General features: G+C 45.1%; 1 protein-coding gene, 2 long non-coding RNA genes and 2 other non-coding genes across 5 annotated transcripts; 1 reads left to right on the top strand and 4 right to left on the bottom strand.

Annotated features, from left to right (window-relative positions):
* Positions 1-3,807: 3,807 nt before the first annotated feature.
* Positions 3,808-4,870, bottom strand: LOC145530138 (uncharacterized). The gene is made up of 2 exons (XR_014071476.1): positions 4,814-4,870; positions 3,808-3,856 (listed from the first exon to the last, which is right to left on the bottom strand). It is a non-coding gene; the product is annotated as an uncharacterized LOC145530138 (long non-coding RNA).
* Positions 4,871-5,547: 677 nt separating this feature from the next.
* On the top strand, positions 5,548-12,076 carry LOC145530137 (uncharacterized). Its single transcript, XR_014071474.1, has 3 exons — positions 5,548-6,586; positions 7,765-7,841; positions 8,527-12,076. It is a non-coding gene; the product is annotated as an uncharacterized LOC145530137 (long non-coding RNA).
* Positions 12,077-14,552: 2,476 nt separating this feature from the next.
* Positions 14,553-18,476, bottom strand: LOC145528661 (small ribosomal subunit protein eS8-like). Its single transcript, XM_081547308.1, is given in 4 exon segments — positions 14,553-14,683; positions 15,121-15,665; positions 15,794-16,044; positions 18,303-18,476. Coding segments are annotated over 4 exon segments (1,080 nt in total). The 3' UTR covers positions 14,553-14,573.
* Positions 14,806-14,876, bottom strand: LOC145530722 (small nucleolar RNA SNORD38). Its single transcript, XR_014072026.1, has one exon. It is a non-coding gene; the product is annotated as a small nucleolar RNA SNORD38 (small nucleolar RNA).
* LOC145530681 (small nucleolar RNA SNORD55/SNORD39) lies at positions 15,716-15,794 on the bottom strand. The gene has a single exon (XR_014071991.1). It is a non-coding gene; the product is annotated as a small nucleolar RNA SNORD55/SNORD39 (small nucleolar RNA).
* Positions 18,477-22,312: the final 3,836 nt, after the last annotated feature.

Genomic DNA, 22,312 nt, shown 5'->3' with positions numbered 1-22,312 from the left:
CTCCCTGGAGGCACAGGTCACACACATGCAGGGTCTCTCATCATTGGACAGGGGCCTCACCTTCCTGAGGGAAACAGAAAGTAAGTTTCTTAAAGAAAAAATCATCACTGGGCTCCGCATGTCACCCACACCAGGAAACTGAAAGAATCTTTGTCATTAAACACTTCAACAGGCAAAACCAAACCGTTACCAGTGTCTTTGGGCACATGGTGGTCAGGATCCAGGGGAGATCCAGGGGTTTCTTAGAGTTGAGCCCAGGGTCCTGTACAGACAGACAGAAAGTGCCCTGATTTCATCATCCAAGGCTTCCAGGAGGAGGCAGCCACACTGGAAGCCTTCTAGAAAAGGATATTCTTTATCAGAATAAAAATTGTTGAAATTGAAAGCATATTAGTTATTATTTGCCAACCTAAAATATTCTTAAAAGCCTGGCCCCCAGATCCTTGCGGTTCCCACTGGTTCCTTTGTGTTCAGATTGTCAGGGTAGAAACAATCCATCATTTCAAATTAGTTTCTTCTAATTCTGTTATTTGCTATTATATGAAGGAAAGGTCACACTTGAAAAAATACATAGGAAAATTCCTGCAAAAAGATTGAGTCAAGGACCCCATAAGCTGCATGAACTCTGCCTTCTAACAATTTCAGTTTCAAAGACCGAGGGCAGAAGAAGAGGGGACGACAGAGGACGAGATGGTTGGATGACATCACCGACCTAATGGACATGAATTTGAGCAAGCTCTGGGAGATGGTGAAAGACAGGGAAGCCCAGCGTGCTGAAATCTATGGAGTCACAAAGAGTTAGACACGACTGAGTGACGGAACAGCAACAAGCTTCAATTTTCTGCCTGGAGAAATCTGATAAAATAGGCATCCTGATTTTTTCAATTCTCTTTTCAAACTCTGCTAAAATGAAATTGATATTCATATCAACATGTAAGAATTTCTGAGTTTTGACATGTCACACCAAGGTAAGAGGTGCTGGTGAAAATAGAACGCTACTGGTAGGCAAAACATTCTTAAAGTTTTGTTTCAAATTGGATTTAAATACAACACTACATGGTTATATGAAGTATGAACCAAGAGTCTAAATATAGCAGGCAATATGTAAAAGCAAATTTGATATCCCATATGTGAGAGTAAAAGCTACTTGTTTTTGCAGCAGTCATGTACGGATATTAGAGTAGGACCACAAAGAAGGCAGAGCATCGAAGAACTGATGCTTTCGAACTGTGGTGCTGGAGAAGACTCTTGAGAGTCTCTTGGACTGCAAGGAGATCAAACCAGTCAATCCTAAAGGAAATCAGTCCTGAATATTCATAGGAAGGACTGATGCTGAAACCAAAGCTCCCATCCTTTGGCCACCTGATGTGAAGAGCCGACCCACTGGAAAAGACCCTGATGCTGGGAAAGATTGAAGGCAAATGGAGAAGGGGACGACAGAGGAAGAGATGGTTGGATGGCATCACCAATTCAATGGACAACAGTTTGAGCAATCTCCAGGAGATGGTGAAGGACAGGGATTCCTGTCATGCTGCAGTCCATGGGGTCACAAACAGTCAGACACAACTTAACAACTGAACAGCAACAACCACGTGAGAGTAAATGTTTCTTGTCAGATCTGCAGCTGGTATGTGCAAATTGGTTCAGAGCACTCTCCAACATGGATTGTCTCTAGGTCTGATTAAGTGTGTCACAAGGGCATGAATCAAAATGTGATGTATTAATTCCAGGATGGAATAGAACGTTACTTTGAACGGTCTGTAAAACTTACACAGAGTCTGTAATCCACTCAAGATTTCAAATAATAAAACATTTACCTGAAATTTAAAGCCTCTTGGAAAGTTGTGTTCTAAACATTTCATAGATTTCTTTTCATAATCATTTTTCACAGTGATAACACTTTAACTCCTCAGTTGCTGATGTTGGTACCAAGATAAACTTGTCCTCATGGGTGTGGGAGATAAAGTTGATCCATTGTGATTGTTCTCTGGTCAAATGACTCTCACAATTTCTAATTATGTTCTACATCCACAATATTTCTTTTTATATCCATCAAAGTCTACTTCTCAGATCTTCATGTACACCAAATAATAGATACCTGGTGAGTTCAGATTACATTTAACACTCTTTCCATAGCTTTTCCCATGTCAATTGAATCAGAACAAGGTGAAGCATGGAGAAGAGTTGAAATTTTCAATGATTTCTAAGGCCTCTAAAAAAAACATTAGACAGAAATCCTAGCCTTTACTGGTCTATAGGAAAGAATCACAATGTGCCTTTTTCATGAAATTGCAACAATTGACTAACTAGAGTTGCAATTAATTGGAATTATGCTTGGAATGATTTGAGTTGAAACAGTTTGGATGTGGGCATGTGAGGATATATATAGGATGATACATACTTAAGGAGGTATCAACAAGTATGAATCCATAAATTGATGAGGTATACTTTGTAAACAAAGATGAAACATTTAACTTGTTTTCACTGTCTGACCCTTCCACAATTTGCCATCATCTACTGACTCCCCTGTGGACTTGGTTTATTGCCACCAGATTAAAACTAGTTACAGGAATCGTGGTTAGCTTTGTTCTCTTTGTTTGAAATTGTTTATGTTTCTCTCTCCTAGGATGCTCTTATAAATGCCACTATCTGTATCACTTATTTTGTCTATAAGGTTGTCTCTTGCATTTTCCACTGTGTAACCATCTTCCATGTATACAGATATTTATATGTCTATGTATATAAATATCTATGTCTATATGTATCTATAATAGATATTTATATCTGTATGTGGCGTGCTGTGATTCATGGGGTCGCAAAGAGTTGGACACGACTCAGCGACTGAATTGAACATAGATATTTATGTATATATGTACATAGATATTTATATGTCTATGTATATAGATATTTATGTTTCTGTGTATCTAGGTATTTATATATCTATATATCTATGCATATAGACATTTATATATCTATGTACCTAGATATATCACTATCAGTCTGGACATTTATATATATATGTACCTAGATATTTATAACTATGTACACTTATGTATACACAAATAGGTGTTTTACCAGTGTAACAGGGCCTGGCGAAAAGGGAACGCTCCTACAAAAAGAGTCAGACATGACTAGGCGACTGAACAACAAAATAGAAAATACATTCGGTTCACCTGCCACCAACAACACATAGTATCTCAGTGTTACTACAATATAAAATAAAGGTTCATTTAAAAAAAGAATGCCCAGGTGGACTTCCTTGCAGTTCAGTGGTTAAGATTCTGTGCTTCCAATGCAGAGGGCGAAGGTTCGATTCTTCGGCGGGGAACTAAAGATCCCACAAGCCGCATAGCATGGCCAATAAATAAAATTATTAAAATAAATAAATAAGAATGTTCAGGAAGAACACACAGGCTTTTGGGTGTTTCTTCAGGTACGTTCCGTATTAAATTACAGTCCTGAGTTAAAACTCAAAAGCTTTCATTTCCAAGGAATCACAACAGGGCATGAAAGAATCCTGCCGCCTTGTGGCCATTCCCTGCAATAGCAACCTTAAGAGTTTTGCTTTTGAGTACCTCTTTGTTGTTCAGTCCCCAGGTCGTGACCCACACTTTCCTCTCTAGGACGTCACGCCGCCTCTCACTGGTCGGTGACGTCTTTCCTCTCTAGGACCTGACGCCGCCTCTCACTGATCCTGAGGTCGTCCTCTCTAGGACCTCAAGCCACCTCTCACTGGTCCGTGACGCCTTTCCTCTCTAGGAGCTGACGCCGTCTCTCAATGATCCATGACGTCTTTTCGTGACGCCTTTCCTCTCTAGGACCTGACGCCGCCTCTCACTGCTCCGTGACGTCTTTTCTCTCTAGAACCGGACACCGCCTCTCACTGATCCCTGAGGTCGTCCTCTCTAGGACCTCACGCCGCCTCTCACTGGTCCGCGATGCCTTTCCTCTCTAGGACCTGACGCCATCTCTCAATGATCCATGACGTCTTTCTGCGATGTGTTTCCTCTCTAGGACGTGACGTCTTTCGTCTCTAGGACCGAACGCCACCTCTCACTGATCCCTGAGGTCGTCCTCTCTAGGACCTGATTGGGCGGGGGGGGTTCTCTCACTGATCCCTGAGGTCATCCTCTCTAGGACATGACGCCACCTCTCACTGATCCCTGACGTCTTTCCTCTCTAGGAAGTCACGCCACTTCTCACTGGTCCGTGACGTCTTTCCTCTCTAGGAGCTGACGCCACCTCTAACGGCTCCCTGACGTTTTTCCTCTCTAGGTGCTCACGCCACTTCACACTGGTCCGTGACGGCTTTCCTCTCTAGGACCTGACGCCTTCTCTCACTGGTCTCTGAGGTCGTCCTCTCTAGGACCTGATTGGGGGGCGGGGTTCTCACTGATCCCTGAGGTCATCCTCTCTAGGACATGACGCCACCTCTCACTGATCCCTGACGTCTTTCCTCTCTAGGAGCTGACGCCACCTCTCACTGGTTCTTGACGCCTTTCCTCTCTAGGACCTGACGCCGTCTCTCAATGATCCATGACGTCTTTTTGTGACGTGTTTCCTCTCTAGGACGTGACGTCTTTCCTCTCTAGGGCCGGACGCCGCCTCTCACTGATCTCTGAGGTCGTCCTCTCTAGGACGTGACGCCACCTCTCACGGCTCCGTGATGTCTTTCCTCTCTAGGACCAAAGGCCGCCACTCACTGATCCCTGACGTCTTTCCTCTCTAGGACCTGACGCCGTCTCTCAATGATCCATCACGTCTTTCTGTGACGTGTTTCCTCTCTAGGACGTGATGCCGCCTCTCACAGCACCCTGACGTCTTTCCTCTCTAGGACCGGACACCGCCTCTCACTGATCCCTGACGTCGTTCCTCTCTAGGACCCCACGCCACCTCTCACTGGTCCGTGACGCCTTTCCTCTCTAGGACGGGACGCCGCCTCTCACTGATCCCTGAGGTCTTTCCTCTCTAGGATCTGACGCCTCCTCTCACGGCTCCGTGACGTCTTTCCTCTCTAGGACGTGATGCCACTTCTCACGGCTCCGTGACGTCTTTCCTCTCTAGGACCAGACGCCGCCTCTCACTGATCCCTGACGTCGTTCCTCTCTAGGACCCCACGCCACCTCTCACTGGTCCGTGACGCCTTTCCTCTCTAGGACGGGACGCCGCCTCTCACTGATCCCTGAGGTCTTTTCTCTCTAGGACCAGACGCCGCCTCTCACTGATCCCTGAGGTCGTCCTCTCTAGGACCAGACGCCGCCTCTCACTGATCTCTGAGATCGTCCTCTCTAGGACCGGACGCCGCCTCTCACTGCTCCTTGATGTCTTTCCTCTCCAGGACCGGACGCCGCCTCTCACCGATCCCTGAGGTCGTCCTCTCTAGGACCGGACGCCGCCTCTCACTAATCCCTGCGGTCTTCCTCTCTAGGACGTGACGCCGCCTCTCACTGATGCCTGACGTCTTTCCTCTCTAGGACCTGACGCCGTCTCTCAATGATCCCTGACGTCTTTCCTCTCTAGGACCTGACGCTGCCTGTGACCGGCCCTGACCTCTTTCCTTTCTCTATGCCCTTTGACAGCCCCCTTAAGGTCCTCTCCGCAGACCCCGTGCGCCGCCGCTCGTCCACTTACGACTCCCCACTCCAGGTCCGCTTGACTGCTACCCTCAGGGTCCTCTCCGCGGACCACCCCCACCCCGCGCCCAGGTTCTCTCCGTGGGTCCCCCCAAGTCCTCTCATCGGCCAGAATCAGGTCGCCAGTTTCTTTCGACGGCCCGCCGCTGGTCCCCTCTCGTCGCCTGCCAATGGTCCTCTCATTGGCCAACTCCTGGTCTTCACTATTTCATGTCTCTGGACCTCACTACGACCTGACTCTGGTCCTCGCTATGCCCTTACTCTGGACCTGACTACACTTTCAACCCTGTCTCTGGTCCTCACTTGGGCCTGACTCTAAAGGAACTGTTAAAAATATGCCATACAATACCTACATAAACAGAGTGAAGTTATTTCAAACACAAATACAGATCACTTCAAAGCAAAGGAACTCAGAAGCACCTTCCAGATGAGATTTCCTGGAATGAACAAACACCAAAATGAGAACCAAGATTATCCTAAGTCTACATAACCACAGAGGGCATGCCAGCGAGTTAGCACACAGGCTGAGTTCTTGAAACACCCCGAGTGCTACTTTCCTAGTTTCCCAGATTAATTCCTTGGAGTAGGACATTTGGAACAGTCCAGACAGGATGGAGAGAGGATTGTCCTCAAGGCAGAGTTGGTCTTGGCAGCGGCTAAGGCAGTCCCTCTTCAGTGTCTGCTCCTGCCCTGGAATTCCAATTGCGAGATGGGGTATGACTCAGTCTCAGCTTTTCCAGTCAAGAATGCCAGGTGATCTGCCCTCTAATGGAATTCTCCAACCTTCCACTCTTGAAAGAGGCTGGCATGGAGAAAATCTTGGAGCATCTGATCAAGTCAGAGGACCCACAGGGGCTATCCCCAAGTCAGCCCGACAATGAGCACCAAATCTGATCCCAAAACGCCACCTCTGTACACCTGTGCTAAACTGAATCTCAGAGAGAGAGTTTCAGGTGAAGTAGAAAAGCATAGCTATACTGCTTTGCTAGCAAAGAGGGACACAGAAAACTCATGCCCTCAAACACTGCCCCAAGGCAGGAGGATTTGCTTAGGAGTTTTATAGCTATGGGCTTCCCTGGTAGCTCAGCTGGTAAATAATCTCTGTGTAACGCAGGAGACCCTGGTGCAATTCTTGGGTTGGGAAGACTCCCTGGAGAAGGGATAGGCTACCCACTTTATTATTCTTGGGCTTCCCTGGTGGCTCAGCTGGTGCAGAATCCACCTGCAATGCAGGAGACCTGGATTTGATCTGTGGGTTGAGAAGATGCCCTGAAGAAGGGAATGGCTACCCACTGCACTATTCTGGTCTGGAGAATTCCATGGATTGTATAGTCCATGGGATCACAAAGAGTCGGACTGAGTGACTTTCACTTTATAGCAATGGTTAAAGGGCAGAGTTGTAAGGATTAGGGTATGTACAGGGCCTGAACTCCCTTCACCTGACCTCAGGTGGTCCCTTGGTGAGCTTCTCTGCAATGAAGAATGCTACAATTTTCCATTTTGCTGGAGAGGATGTTTCAGTTCAGTTCAGTTCAGTCGCTCAGTCGTGTCTGACTCTTTGCGACCCCATGAATTGCAGCACGCCAGGCCTCTCTGTCCCGAGAGGATGTTTACTTGGGTAAAAAGTTTAGAGATATTTTTGTGTGTATCCCTTTTGACAGAAACAGGACCCTGACCCAAGACAAAATACTCTTTCTTGAGTGCTCTTTCCTTCTCTCTGCATCCCCTCCCTCCCCTGATTAGCACCTCTTCCAATCTGCCCTTTGGAGCTCAGGGTAGGTCATGGAGCCGGGAGTCTATTCCCAACAAAGAAACAGGGGACATGGGAAAGGCTTCTGGGCCCAGGAGCCCCACAGGGTCCTGCTCGATTTCACTCCCAGGCCCTGGCCCTACACTAACTATGGCCTTGAGCTGTCCATGACGGCCTGAGCTTTCCCAAACTGTCCTCTTAACTCTCTCTAACTAAGGCCCTGATGCTGGTTGTAACGAACACCCTGACAATATCCCTGGGACAAATGGTCTAAAGTGTCTTTTACTAAGATCTTCAGTTTTCTCTGAGGCCCTGACACGCTCCCTAATTAAGCCCTTAACTCTGTATTTAAGTGACAACCTGATGCTCTCCCTCTCTCAGGCACTGAAGATGCACCCCTGATGCTCTCCCTCACTTCAAGGCACTAAGGATTGAAGAAGTCTCTACCTGAGGGGCTGGTACTGTCTGTAACCAATCTTCTGACTCTTTCCCTAACTAACATCCTCATTTTGCCTCTAAATAACACCCTGAGACTCATCCTAATGCCCTGATGGTGTCCCTAATAGCCCTCAATATCCCCACTTTTGCCATGATCCTGTCCGTAACTGAGGCCCTGAATATGTACTGAAGTAGGTCTCTGATGCTGTCCCTAACTAACACCCTGACACTGGTCACAACTATGAACCTGATGCTAGCCCTATTAAGGTCCTGAGATGCTGCTAAGTAACAGCCTGAACTTCTTTAAGGCCCTCAAGTTATCTCTAACTGAAGCCTTGAAACTGTCTTTAACTAAGCCCCAGACACTGTCCCTAGCTAAGGCCTGAACTATACTTTATGAAGGCCCTAAGCCTGTCTCTAACTCTGACACTGCCCCTAATTGAGGCCATGATACTGCCCCTTATAGCCGAAGCTGTCACAAAATAACACCCTGATCCTATTACTAAGGCCCTGACTATGTCCCTAAGAAAGTCACTGAAGTGCATCCAACTAACAGCCCGAACTATCTCTTACTCAGGCCATGAAGTTATCTCTGAGGTCCTAACAAGGTCCTTAATTAAGGCCCTGTTGCTGGCCCTAACTAATGCCCTGCTGCTGAATCTGAGTCCCTGATGCTCTTCCTGTTATCCTTTGCCCTACCAACAGAGTTTTACCAAGAGAACACACTGGTCATAGCAAACACCCTCTTCCAACAATACAAGAGAAGACTCTACGGTCAATACTGAAATCAGATTGATTATATCCTTTGCAGCCAAAGATGGAGAAGCTCTATACAGTCAGCAAAAACAAGACTGGGAGCTCAGATCATAAACTGAGCCATAAGACTGTGGCTCAGATCATAAACTCCTTATTGCCAAATTCAGACTTAAATTTAAGAAAGTAGGGAAAACCACTAGACCATTCAGGTCAGCAGTGACCACAGGACTAGGAAATGCCAAAGAATGTTCAAGTTCAGTTCAGTTCAGTCGCTCAGTCATGTCCGACTCTTTGCAGTAGTTTGAGCATTCTTTGGCATTGCCTTTCTTTGGGATTGGAATGAAAACTGACCTTTTCCAGTCCTGTGGCCACTGCTGAGTTTTCCAAATTGCTGACATATTGAGTGCAGCACTTTCACAGCATCATCTTTTAAGGTTTGAAATAACTCAACTGGAATTCTATCACAATTGCACTCATCTCACATGCTAGCAAAGTAATGCTCAAAATTCTCTAAGCCAGGCTTCAACAGTACATGAACCATGAATGTCCAGATGTTCAAGCTGAATTTGGAAAAGGTAGGGAACCAGAGATCAAATTGCCAATATCTGTTGGATCATCAAAAAAGCAAGAGAGTTCCAGAAAAACATCGACTTCTGCTTTATTGACTACACCAAAGCCTTTGACTGTGTGGATCACAACAAACTGTGGAAAATTCTTAAACAGATAGGAATACCAGATCACCTGACCTGCCTCCTGAGAAATCTGTATGCAGGTCAAGAATCAACAGTTAGAACTGGACATGGAACAACAGACTGGTTCCAAATCAGGAAAGGAGTATGTATATCATCACCTGGCTTATTTAACTTCTATGCAGAGTACATCATGGGAAATGCCAGGCTGGATGAAGCACAAGCTGGAATCAAGATTGCCGGGAGAAGTAACAATAACCTCAGATACACAACGACACCAGCCTTATAGCAGAAAGCAAAGAAGAATTAAAGAGCTTCTTGATGAATGTGAAAGAGGACAGTGAAAAAGTTGGCTTAAAACTCAACATTCAGAAAAATAAGATCATGGCATCTGGTCCCATCACTTCATGGCAAATAGATGGGGAAGCAATGGAAACAGTGCGAGACTTTATTTTCTTGGGCTCCAAAATCACTGCACATGGTCACTGCAGCCATGAAATTCAAAGACGCTTGCTCCTTGGAAGAAAAGCTATGACCAAACTAGACAGCATATTAAAAAGCAGAGACATTACTTTGCTGACCAAGGTCCATGTAGTCAAAGCTATGGTTTTTCCAGTGGTCATGTATGGATGTGAGAGTTGGAGTATAAAGAAAACTGAGCGCTGAAAAATTGATGCTTTTGAACTGTGGTGTTGGAGAAGACTCTTGAGAGTCCCTTGGACAGCAAGGAGATCCAACCGGTCCATCCTAAAGGAAATCAGACCTGAACAGTCATTGGAAAGACAGATGCTGAAGCTGAAGCTCCAGTCCTTTGGCCACCTGTTGGAAAGAACTGACTCATTTGAAAAAACCCTGATGCTGGGAAAGATTGAAGGCAGGAGAAGGGGGTGATAGAGGATGAGATGATTGGATGGCATCACTGACTCGGACATGAATTTGAGCAAGCTCTGGGAGTTGGTGATGGACAGGGAAGCCTGGGCTGCTGCAGTCCATGGGGTCACAAAATGTTGGACACGACTGAGCGACTGAACTGAACTGAAGCTCTTCCTAACTAAGGTCTTGATGAGGACTCTACCTAAGGCCCAGACACTGTCATTAATAACCTAACTCTTTCCCTATATAACACCCTACTTGTGGCCCTAACTCATGACTTGACAATGGTCCTGTTTCTCTGATCCTGTTCCTTCTTAAGGTTAAGAACCTCCTCATCACAAAGGCCCTGACACTGTCAATAATAATGACCTGACTTTTTCCCTAAGTAACACCCTGATTTTGTCACTAACTAATGCCCTGACGCTGGTCCTATTGAAAGCCCTGAGATATCCCTAAGAAACAACCTTACCTGAAGCCTTGACACTGTCCCTAGCTTAGGCCTTGACGCTGTCCCTTATAGTCTATGCTGTCACTAAATATACCTTTGAATCTGTCCATAACCAAGGCCCTGAATATGTCCCTAATAAAGTCTCTGAAGTGTCCCTAATGAACAACAGCCTTAGCTAACTCTTGCTAAGGCCATCAAGTTATCTCCGAGGTCCTGACACTGTCTCTAAGGCCCTGATGCTGGCTCTAACTAACAGCCTGACGCTGACCCTTACTAAGTCCTTGCCCAGGAGTTGTTCCAGGCTGCTGGGCAGCTTTCTGTTTTCCTCATCTCTCCCCAGCTGCCTCCCATTGGCCAATCTAAGATTCTGTGATGCGGTGGTCCCACATAGGATGTGCCTGAGGAGGCTTACCTACCGGAGGATGGTCATGGCCATTCCACCCTCCAAGGGACAGGGGCTCAGGGTGGGAATCTCTCAGCCAGTGTCTGACCTCAGGTTCTGTGTCCCTGTTTGTTGTAAAACCCTTGGAGTTACTTCAGTAACATTTTTAAATGGATCTCCCCCTTGGCATATTTATAAGATAAATTTTTACTGAATTAAAATTCAGAACAACATTATTAGAATGAGCAGGAAGACAAAGGATGCCCTCAATGATCTATTACTTGGAGGATTTTACAATTCTCATGAGAAAACACTCACTCTCATCACCCTCTAGGCATCAGCATGAGGAAGGAATCATCTGCATTCTTTATTTATCCCTCTGAATCTTTCAGAACCTTTCCTTCAGGAGAAATCTCTGGGCTCTTCAGGAACTGTGAGTGGCGATGTCAGGTAAATCTGAAACTGAAAAGCAGAGGAAAAGAGAAGGTGAGGAGATGAGAATTCTTGATGGAGAAGCTGGGGCATCCATGTTCAATCTCAACCTGTGAGTCTAAGTTAGTATCAGTGAAAGTAAGGACCACCAGGACCTGGCCCCTTGGCCTTGTCACCTGGTGTAGGGACTGGAGACACCCAAACTGCCCTGGCCACTTTCAGAGAAATGAAGAAGCTGGGAGAACACCATGGGAGCCACATTGGAAAAGGTCCCTGCTATGAAGTAAGATGCACTTTTCAAGAGAGTGAAGGATGATCCCTTGGTTCTCAAAGACTTGCAAAGATTCTGTGTTCTTCTGGAGACATGTTGAAGCCTCCAGTCTTTGAGGGCAGTGATGAGAAGGAACTGTGCTCAAAATCGTCCAGCACACACTCCTTGAGGGTGCTGAGAATGACCAGTGTCCAGCCCAAGGGTGTTGTGGGCCTGAAACCCCCTTATCACCTGGGATGGGAGAGGCCCCATGGGCACCCCCTGGGCCAGCGGGTTCTCAGCTTGTAGGCTACAGACCTTTATCAGGTGCATGATCTGCAAACATCTTGTGCCATTTTGGATGGTGGATCTTTTTCTTACTCCTTTTGTGCACAACAGCTTTTGTTTTGAAGAAGTCTAATTCATCTCTTTTGTCTTTTGTTGTTTGTGGTTTTGGTAGCAGACCTAAGAAATCATGGCCAAATCCAAAGTTGTGAAGTTTTTCTCTCATGTTTTCTTCTATGGGGTATATAATTTTGGTTCTTACATCTAGGCCTTTGATCCATTTTGAGTCGATTTTGTATAGTGAGGGAAGTAGGGGTCCAACTTTGTTCTTTTGCATGTGGGATCTGGTTGTCCCAGCACCTGTACTAATTGTTGGGGGAAAATATTTGCAAATGATGCCACCAAAAAGGTCTAATTTCCAAAATACACAAACAGCACATGCATCTCAAAAAAAAAAATTAAAAATGGGCAGGTCTAAATAGACATTTCTCCAGAGAAGACATACAGATGATCAACAGGCACATAAAAAAGACACTTCACACGCTAATTATTAAAGCAACGCAAATGAAAACCACAATGAGGTATCACCTCATAGTCATCAGAATGGCATCGATAAAATATCTACAAATAACAAATGCTGGTGAGGGGGTGGAGAAAACAAAATCTCCTACACTTTGGTGGGAATTGATGCAGCCACTGTGGAAAACAGTATGGAGGATCCTCAAAAAACTAAAAACTTGCCACATGAATTAGCAATCCCACTCCTGGGCATATATCCAGACAAAGCTATAATTCGAAAAGATACATTCACCACTATGTTTATAGCAGCACTATTCACAACAGCAAAGATGTGAAAGCAACCTACCTGTCCAACAACTGATGAATGGATAAAGATGTGTGTGTGTGGCTGTGGTGTGTGTGTGTGTGTGCATATATACAGTCCATGGGGTCGCAAAGAGTCGGACATGACTAAGCAACTTCACTTCACTTCATACATATATATGAGTATCTCCCATTCACACATGCTGTATACACATTATTTAACTTATTTGTGCAACCATGCGAAAGTAATTAACATCACAAAACTGCATACTTAAGATGAATTAAATGGTTAATGCCACGTTTTGTATTTTTAATGACAATGAGAAAAAAGTGTAGTGGTCATAATTGTTACAACATAAATGAATATTAAAAATGTCCTTAATGAAAAAAGCCATACCATAAAAGGCCACCCAGATCCCATATTCATCTTATCTGCTTTAAATCCATCAAGGCTGTCCAAATGAGGGGAAAACTCAGTAATGGTTCCAGGAAAAGAAAACGGGACCAGGATGGAAAAAGGTATCTTCACACAGTTGGGGCAGCAGGTGACGGTGGAAGCGGGCCTGTGTATTAAACCATAACACAGAATTCATGCCTGCCTCGGGGGGGGCTAGGTGTTGGCTCCTCAGGAGAGTGTCACTGTTTTCGGTAAAACACACTGAACATTTTGTGTGAATTTGCAAATATGAGTACTTTTTGCCATTATTAAAAGCTTTCTGTACATTTTAAATTAGTGGAAAGTGAGTTACTTTTCAAAACAACCATGACAATACCATTCAAGAACTCAGGTAAGACAGGCATCAGACTTTGTTATAGAGGCCAAGACTTACCAGACCAAGTTCAACCAAATTTGTGACACTTATTTCCCTTGTAGGAGTCCATATGGTATTAGTATTAAGAGGCATCGTGGGAAAAGTATGTTAGTAGCCACTAAGTCATGGGTCCTGTGGATGATCTGGATTGCAGGAGAAACAGTGAGATTTTAGCTTCACAATCTTTTACATTATTTCAAAAAATATGTTAAAAGATAAATTCAGCAAAAAAAAAAAAAAATGGAATACACACAAATCAATTGTTTCTATACATGAATAACAAACCATCAAAAAGAATAAGAAAACAATCCCATTCACAATTCAAGAAAAAAAAAAACTATCTAGGAGTAAATTTAACCAAAGACATAAAAGACCTATAATCAGAAAACTATAGGGCATTGATAAAGAAATTGAAAACAGAAAAGAAAAATATCCTATACTCATGCATCAGGAAAAACTATTTTTAAAATATTTTCTACTGAGCCCAAGAGCCTAGAAGTCCACGCTCCACAGCAAGAGAGGCCACTTCCAAGGGAAGCCCACATACTGTAACTAGGAGCAGCCCCACGACCACAACTAGAAAAGGCCCAGGCATAACAAAGACCCAGTGCAGCCAAAAATAAAAATAAAACAAAAAATAACTTTTAATAAAAGTCTATCAACAAAAGAAAAAATAATGTGGACTTTATAAAATTAAAAATTTCTACTCTATGGAAGACCTTATTGAGAAAACCAACAGACGGAGCACACCCTGTGTGTATGCTCAGTTACTTCAGTCATGTCTGACTTTTCGTGACCCTACAGACCGTAACCTGCCAGGCTCCTCTGTCCATGGGGTTCTCCAGGCAAGAATACTGGAGTGGGTTGCCACACCCTCCTCCAGGGGATCTTCCCAACCCAGGGATCGAATTCCTGCATTGGCAGGTAGGTTCTTTTTTTTTTTTTTTGAACATGGAACAGTAAACGCCTTTATTATATGAGCTAAGACAGAAGGGAAGAGGGTTTATTTGTCTTTCCGGGCCTTGATCTTCCTCAGATAGAACTCGAGCTCTTTTCCCTCTAGCACATAGCCATCTGCTCGGCCACACTGGCCTGGTCTTGAAGCGATGCATGCTGCAAGAGAGTATGTGGTCCTCAGGAAAATGACACTGTGGCCCTATCCACACCTACGTATCGTATCCCCTTAAGTGCCCATGTTGGTCCAGGTATCCTGGGGGCAGACACGAAGCCCAATGTCTCCTCAGATATACTTTATCATCACTTTGAAAGTCAGTAGCAGAACTGGACAAAGTTTTCATCACTGAGACAATCCCCTCAGCCTGAACACAGACTTCTCAAGATACTCCTGAAACTCAAGAGGCCTAGACCAAGCTCAGGCCTATGGGCTCCTGCCCACTATCTTCCATTTCCGCTTCAAACAAACCAGATGATCAAATATTCTGATTTGTGCTTGTGTGCTGTTATCAAACCCTTCTGGTGAACTCTCTAGCCCCCAGAGAGCACACCGTATCTTGAGATGCCTCCTCCCCCAAATGCAGGAGTCATCTTACCAAGAAGCTTGCCCTGCTGGAACTGCTCCTCAAGAAGACTGCTGATTTTGGCATTCTTTTTCCTCTCATCGTATTTCTTCTGAATTTTCTTTGATCGTTTCTTGTTTAAAATCTCCTCCTCCTCAGGAGTCAGCTTGGCTCCCTTCTTGCGGCCCAGGGGCAGTGCATAGTGGGACTCGTACCACTGTTGGTACGGTGTGCTGTCGATGAGCACGATACAGTTCTTCACCAGGGTCTTGGTTCGGACCAGTTCGTTGTTGGATGCGTTCTAGACAACATCGATTATTCTTGTCTTGCGTGTACAACACTCCGAGCCCCAGGAGAAGTTCCCCACGTCCAGCCTCAAGGCCCGGTACTTCTTGTTGCCTCCCCGCACACGGACTGTGTGTATGCGGCGGGGGCCAATCTTTGTGTTGGCAGCGGGGCGTCCGAGCTCATACTTCCGCTTCTTGTGGTAGGGCTTTCTCTTGCCCCCGGTCTTACGGCGCTTGTGCCAGCTGTCCCGAGAGATGCCTGCGTGTGGAAGCGGGGGGCGAGAACCTGAGCTAGGGAGCCCGGAGCCGAGGCCGCCAGCCCAACGCCCCACGCCAGCGGCCGCACGCTCAGCTCTCCAAGGTTAGCTCCCCCACAGACAGTCGGGAAGTCACAGCATTTCCAAGGTGTCATCATGTACGTGCGACGCAGCCCGGACCCTTCCCGTCCCGACCCCGGCAGCCATGATGGTGCCGCTCGCGGCCCCAAGTCCTGCGGCTCCAGGAATGGCCCCTGGAACGGTCCCGGCGGCCCAACCCCGAGCACTACCCTCCTCGCGGGGGTTCGGTGTCTGGGGCCCTGGGAGCCCGCGCTGCCGGCCGGGCCCCGAAGCAGGATGGCGCCGGATTGAGCTCGCTCCCCGGCAGGTAGATTCTTTACCACTAGCACCACCTGGGGCAAAAGTGCCTAAATGGAGATCAGGGAAACCCAGATAGAAGGGACTCAGAGAAAAGGAAGTGAGGGAAGGAGACTCTTAGTCACATTCAGAGAAGCCCAGCAGGTAGTTCTGCAGGTGGAAGCAGGCTGGAGCTGTGTAGAAGATGAAAGAGGGAACTAAAGCAGGGGCCCCAACCTCTAGGATCTGATGCCTGATGATCTGAGGTGGAGCTGATGAAATAATAATAGAAACAAGTGTTCGGTCAGTCAACCGTGTCCAACCCTTGGTGACCCTATAGACTGTAGCCCACAAGACTCCTCAGTCCATTGAATTCTTCAGGCAAGAATACTGGAGTGGGCTGTCATTTCCTTCTCCAGGAGATCTTCCCGACCCAGGGATTGAACCCGGTCTCCGCGTTGCAGGCAGACTCTTTACCAACTGAGCCACCAGGGAACAGAAATAGAAACAGCGCACGATAAACGGACGGCACTTGAAACATCCCAAAACCTTCCCCCACCCCTGTCTGTCAAAAAATCGTCTTCCAGAAAAACTCCCGAGGTCAAGGAAGGAACTTCATGGGTACTCAGCTGTCCCAGGCTGCTGGCTTAGGGAGATGCTGAAGCAGAGGTGTCCCAAGAGGTAGAACCTCCCTGGCATGTGGTCCTCAACAGACCTCCGATAGCCTTGGTGATGATCGGAGAGATTTGATTCATTTTTTTTAATATCCTTGTGGGAAAAACTTAAAACTTAGCAATTCTGTTACAGTCTTCCTAAGAAAAAGTTTTCTTTCTTTACTAATCTGTGAAGTACCAACTGTGACGATCACTGTTCTAATATTAATATACCTCATAGTGTTGCTGACACTATGGATCTAATTGTGTGAAACTGAACTTATTCAATAAAAATGATGAAGCATCTGCTCTGTGCCCAGTACGTTCCAAGGGTTGGGGAGTAAAATGAAAATACTCCATAAGATGCACAGCATCTTTAGGCACATTCTTTAAAAAAGCCTTCTACACTTCCACCAATAGTTTATTCTCAATGTCAACACTTGCCAATTAATGACCATGCTAGGTAGGAAGCTCATTAAAAACCCAGGAGCCAGAGTTCCTGGAAGGATATCCCATTCTCCCTTGGACAGTCCTCCACCCTCTCTGGGTCTCAGTTTCCTCATCTGTAAAATCATGGACAACTGACTATAATTCAATCCTGGAACCCAAGCCTATTGAGAGGGATGGGAAATATTATTCCAAGGCCTGGATGATAGACCAGATTTAAAGAAAAATATGGCATTGCTGCTTTTCAGTCAAACAAATACAATGAAGGAAGGAGTCCCTGGCCCTGCGGGATTTGCCTAGGGGTCTAGTCGGGGAAATTCTTACACATCAGGAGATGGCTCCGAGCTGGATTTCCACAAACAAAAACATCCATGCAAAGGACAAGCCTGCAGAGCTCTGTGCCCATCAGCCAAGGGAAGAGACTACCTCCCAACAGCCAGCAGCATTTACAAGTGGCCTCGTAAGGCGTTCACCAAACTACAGGGGCACCTCTGAGTTTTCTGTTTCCCTCACTTTTCTGACTCTTTTCTTAAAAGAACGCACATTTCTTCATAGAATGCCACAGTGGAAGGAAAATAGGCCTTCAATTTTTAGACCTCAATTTGCAAAAAACTTGGAGCTTGTTTTTTTAATTAAAGCACAACATAATTTAAAGATTTTACACGTTCTAATTATTCAGTTCCAAAACACCACAGTTATTGCACAGGGTGCCCATGGAAAGGCCCCCTCTCAGCAAGACAGCCACAGATGCCACCATGAAAGGTCAGCAAGGTGCCCTCCTCCCTTCTTTTCCGCCTGGGTGGCCACCAGGTTTTTAAATCCATGCACCCTACTAAGTTTCTAGGGTGCAATTCGTGGACCCTTCCCTTTCCCATCCCAGAAGGTGGTCAAGGGCCCGCTGGGCTGCAAACCGCCCGAAGCAGGGCTGGGCCAGCCGGCCAGAGGAAGGGTTGTGGAGTCCCAGCAGGTGAAATCACCAGGCAGGATAAATCCCTTGGACTTCCTGGGGACCTCGCTGAGGGCACTAGGCTGCTTGGGAAAACCGCGCGGGTCTGAGCTTTAGGCGACGGGGTAAAGTGGTAATAAAGGCCTTGACCCCAATGGCGAGGCCTTTCTGTGGCCGCCAGGTTAGGGGGCTCCGAGACTGTGCCAACAGAGAGGGCGGAATACGTGGTTCCCTGCTCCGCCCTGCGCCAGAGCCCCAGTTCCCTTACCTGTGGTCCGCACCCCTCCGCTCCACTCACTGAATGCCGATCGACGGGGACCCAGGAGCCCACGAAATGGGCGTTCGCAGCCGTAATGGAGACCCCTGAGACCCGGGACCCGCTGCCTAAGAGCTCGGAAGAGGCGCGCTCCGCCCCCGACGCGGCCAGGTGCGCTCCGCCCATACGCCCGCTCCTAGGAGAGGCCCGCGGGCCTCGCTACTGCCGCCAGGTGACAACCATCCACGAGCAAATCCACCCCACAGAGACGACCCGAGCTTTCTATCCGCTGATCTGTCTATAATTCAGGGATAAAACTATGACTACAGAAAGGAAAGATGACCTGACCTAGGATGGCCATGATACTCTATAGAACCAGAGAAAATTGGATAAAATAAAAAAAAATTTTTTCAAGGAAATTGTAAAGTTGGTTCTTTTGCATATGCAATTAAGAACAATTAGCTTGTTTAAAGGCCTGCCTAGAGCAAAGCTTGAAGTTAACCCTTTCCTTGAAAAACACTGCCCACTTTGCCTGAGATCTCAGCCTTGGGCAAATGAGAACTTCAAACCACCCTCCCCCAAAAAAGGAGGTCAAAGAGATATTTTAAATCTTAGGCGGAAAACTAGAAGGTCTCTGTCTGTGTGGATTTATGTATGTCTCAGTGTGAATCTTCTGTTTTTTGATAATATTGCTGAAGTTGGGAGTTCTTATTTAAGAAAAGGAAGCCCTTACAAATCAAACAGTTCTAAATACAAGAAAAAATTGACCTAAATGAATTTTAGATTCATGTGAACTGCGAAATAGTCAATATTAAATATTTAGGTTTTTTTCACTACTCTAATATAGACGTGTCTAAGAGTCATTAACATTAAGCATAAAATTTTTATAATGCCTAGGTTTATTATAAGTTAAAAATTGCTATATTGTTATATCTGTCACTAGCTTGTCAACAAAGAAAGTACCTCTAAAAGCAAAACAAAACAAAAAACTCCTAAAAAATGTAAATGCGATATGAGCTTTTAGATAAACTATTAAAAATAATTATGCTTTAAAATATCTGTCTATAATAGTCTCGATTGAAGGCAGAGGAGAGGGGGACGACAGAGGATAAGATGGTTCGATGGCATCACTGACTCGATGGACGTGAGTTTGAACAAGCCCCGGGAGTTGGTGATGGACAGGGAAGCCTGGCATCCTACAGTCCATGGGGTCGCAAAGAGTCAGACACGACTGAGCAACTGAACTGAACTGAATTTACAATAGTTTCTCCAGATTTTGGTTACCTGAATTTCTATTGTTGTGCTAAACTAAGTGATGACAGTGTATTGAGTAGCTAGGTCATTTCCAAATAAATTAAGGTTCTGAAACATTCACTACTTGACAGGACCTTCCTCTTACACAGAAACTAAAGAGGTTTTTGACTCTCCATGAATTGTATCTGGTGCCATCCTGAGATGTCCACTATAAGAAAGCAAAAATTTTTTTAGATAGTATCACTGATACGTATGTTCACCAATCTGTAGAATGCCAATATAAAAGTCAGTTCTTGGTTGCTTAAGGAAAATGTATGTCTTCTTATTAAAGAAGGTATGAGGTATGAAATCGCATTTTATGAAGGAAAAAGAAGTAGTTCTGACTTACAGGCGGCAGTTTCAGGGTGGGAGAAGCAAAGGAATGGGTACAGAAAGTGATAAGAAGGCTTTATGGAAGGTGGGCCCCCGGAAAAGAGCTCTGTGCCTAGAACAAGTTTCCCTGAGATGCTGAACTGCCTTTGCTGATGGGTTTTAGGTTTCTTTACCTCTTAAGTGATCTGTTCTAGGTTTACCTTTGAAATCTTTTGTTAACTTTGGCTCAGTGGGTAAGTATTGTTTCACAGTGACGTATGTGATCCTTCCTGACTGTTATAAACCCTTTTGATATTTATGAACAAACCTTCCTAAATAATTGACTTCTAGCTAACTTTGGGATGCTTCACAGGGCCCCTGAGACCTCCCAAAGAGAGATATTAAACAACCTGAGTTCATTTGGCCTGTTAAACTGCATGGGAAGTGTTGTCAGAAGGAGTGATGAATCTTCTCAAGTTATATTGTATGGTTGATGATACTAACATAGATATCCTAGAAATTATGTGACATTCATGAAAATCTGATATGTTCTGGTAAAATGCTGTCAGTTATAATTCTACTTACCATATTAAAGTGTTTCAAGTCACAGCAATGACCAGATTACTTTGTCAATTTCAATTTAATCAGGTTTTAAACATGCCTTTTATGGTTTCACACGGATGCCTTTGCAAAAATACTGTTACTTTAAAATATATGGGAAAGACTTTTCTAAGCTTACCCGTAAACAATTTTTTTGTTTGTTATCTGGTAAGCTGGTATCAGACTGGAATTTAGTCTACTCTCTAGGTTAAGAGAACACAGATTTCTTAGAATGCAGCTTTCGATCACAGATTATGAATTTACCTTTCAGTGATTTATATTTGTTTTTATAATCTATTTTTTTACTTCAGTAAAGTAAATAAGCATTATTTAAGATTAGGGTACATGTAGGATGGACCAAGCTTTTCCCACTCCTGCAAATTCCCTTAACCCCTCAGATTCTTCTGATAGGACCAAGCTTCCCTCCAGAGGGACAATCCAAGCTTTTTCTCAGCTGATCTGCCCCTGATATCAGAGTTAATTTGAGCACTATTTGGTCTATAATTTAGGCATGAAACTATGACTACATAAAGAAAAGATGACTTTTTGATGCAGGATGGCCATGATATTCCTTGGACTTCAGAGAGAATTGGTTACAATGAAACTTTTTTTCTTGGAAACTGCAAAGCTGGTTCTTTTAGCATATGCAATTGAAAACATCTAGGTTGTTAGGTCAGTTTTCATTCCAGCCCCAAAGAAAGGCAATGACAAAGAATGTTCCAACTGCCACACAATTGCACTCATCTCACAAGCTAGTAAAGTAATGCTCAAAATTCTCCAAGCCAGGCTTCAACGATACATGAACTGTGAACTCCCAGATGTTCAAGCTGGTTTTAGAAAAGGCAGAGGAACCAGAGATCAAATTGCCAACATCTGCTGGATCAAGGAAAAAGCAAGAGAGTTCCAGAAAAACATCTATTTCTGGTTTACTGACTATGCCAAAGCCTTTGACTGTGTGGATCACAATAAACTGGGGAAAATTCTGAAAGAGATGGGAATACCACACCACCTGACCTGCCTCTTTAGAAATCTGTATGCAGGTCAGGAAGAAATAGTTAGAACTGGACATGGAACAACAGACTGGTTCCAAATAGGAAAAGGAATATGTCAAGGCTGTATATTATCACCCTGCTTATTTAACTTATATGCAGAGTACATCGTGAGAAATGCTGGGCTGGATGAAGCACAAGCTGGAATCAAGATTGCCGGAAGAAATATCAATAACCTCAGATATACAGATGACACCACCCTTATGGCAGAAAGTGAAGAAGAACTAAAGAGCCTCTTGTTGAAAGTGAAAGAGGAGAGTGAAAAAGCTACCTTAAAGCTCAACATTCAGAAAACTAAGATCATTGCATCTGGCCTCATCACTTCATGGCAAATAGATGGGAAAACAGTGGAAACAGTGGCAGACTTTATTTTTGGGGGCTCGGAAATCATTGCAGATGGTGACTGCAGCCATGAAATTAAAAGATGCTTGCTACTGCTGCTGCTAAGTCACTTCTGTCGTGTCCGACTCTGTGCGGCCCCATAGACAACAGCCCACCAGGCTCCCCCATCCCTGGGATTCTCCAGGCAAGAACACTGGAGTGGGTTGCCATTTCCTTCTCCAATGCATGAAAGTGAAAAGTGAAAGTGAAGTCTCTCAGTCGTGTCCGACTCTTAGCAACTCCATGAAGTGCAGCCTACCAGGCTCCTCCGTCCATGGGATTTTCCAGGCAATACTGGAGTGGGTTGCCATTGCCTTCTCCAAAAAGACCCTTACGACTTAGAAAGAAAGTGATGACCAAACTAGACAGCATATTAAAAAGCAGAGA

Source organism: Giraffa tippelskirchi, chromosome 12, assembly GCF_054371585.1.
Source record: "Giraffa tippelskirchi isolate mGirTip1 chromosome 12, T2T-mGirTip1v1.2.pri, whole genome shotgun sequence".
In the NCBI taxonomy this organism is placed as follows: Eukaryota; Metazoa; Chordata; class Mammalia; order Artiodactyla; family Giraffidae; genus Giraffa; species Giraffa tippelskirchi.
This window is presented reverse-complemented; position numbering and strand designations above follow the sequence as displayed.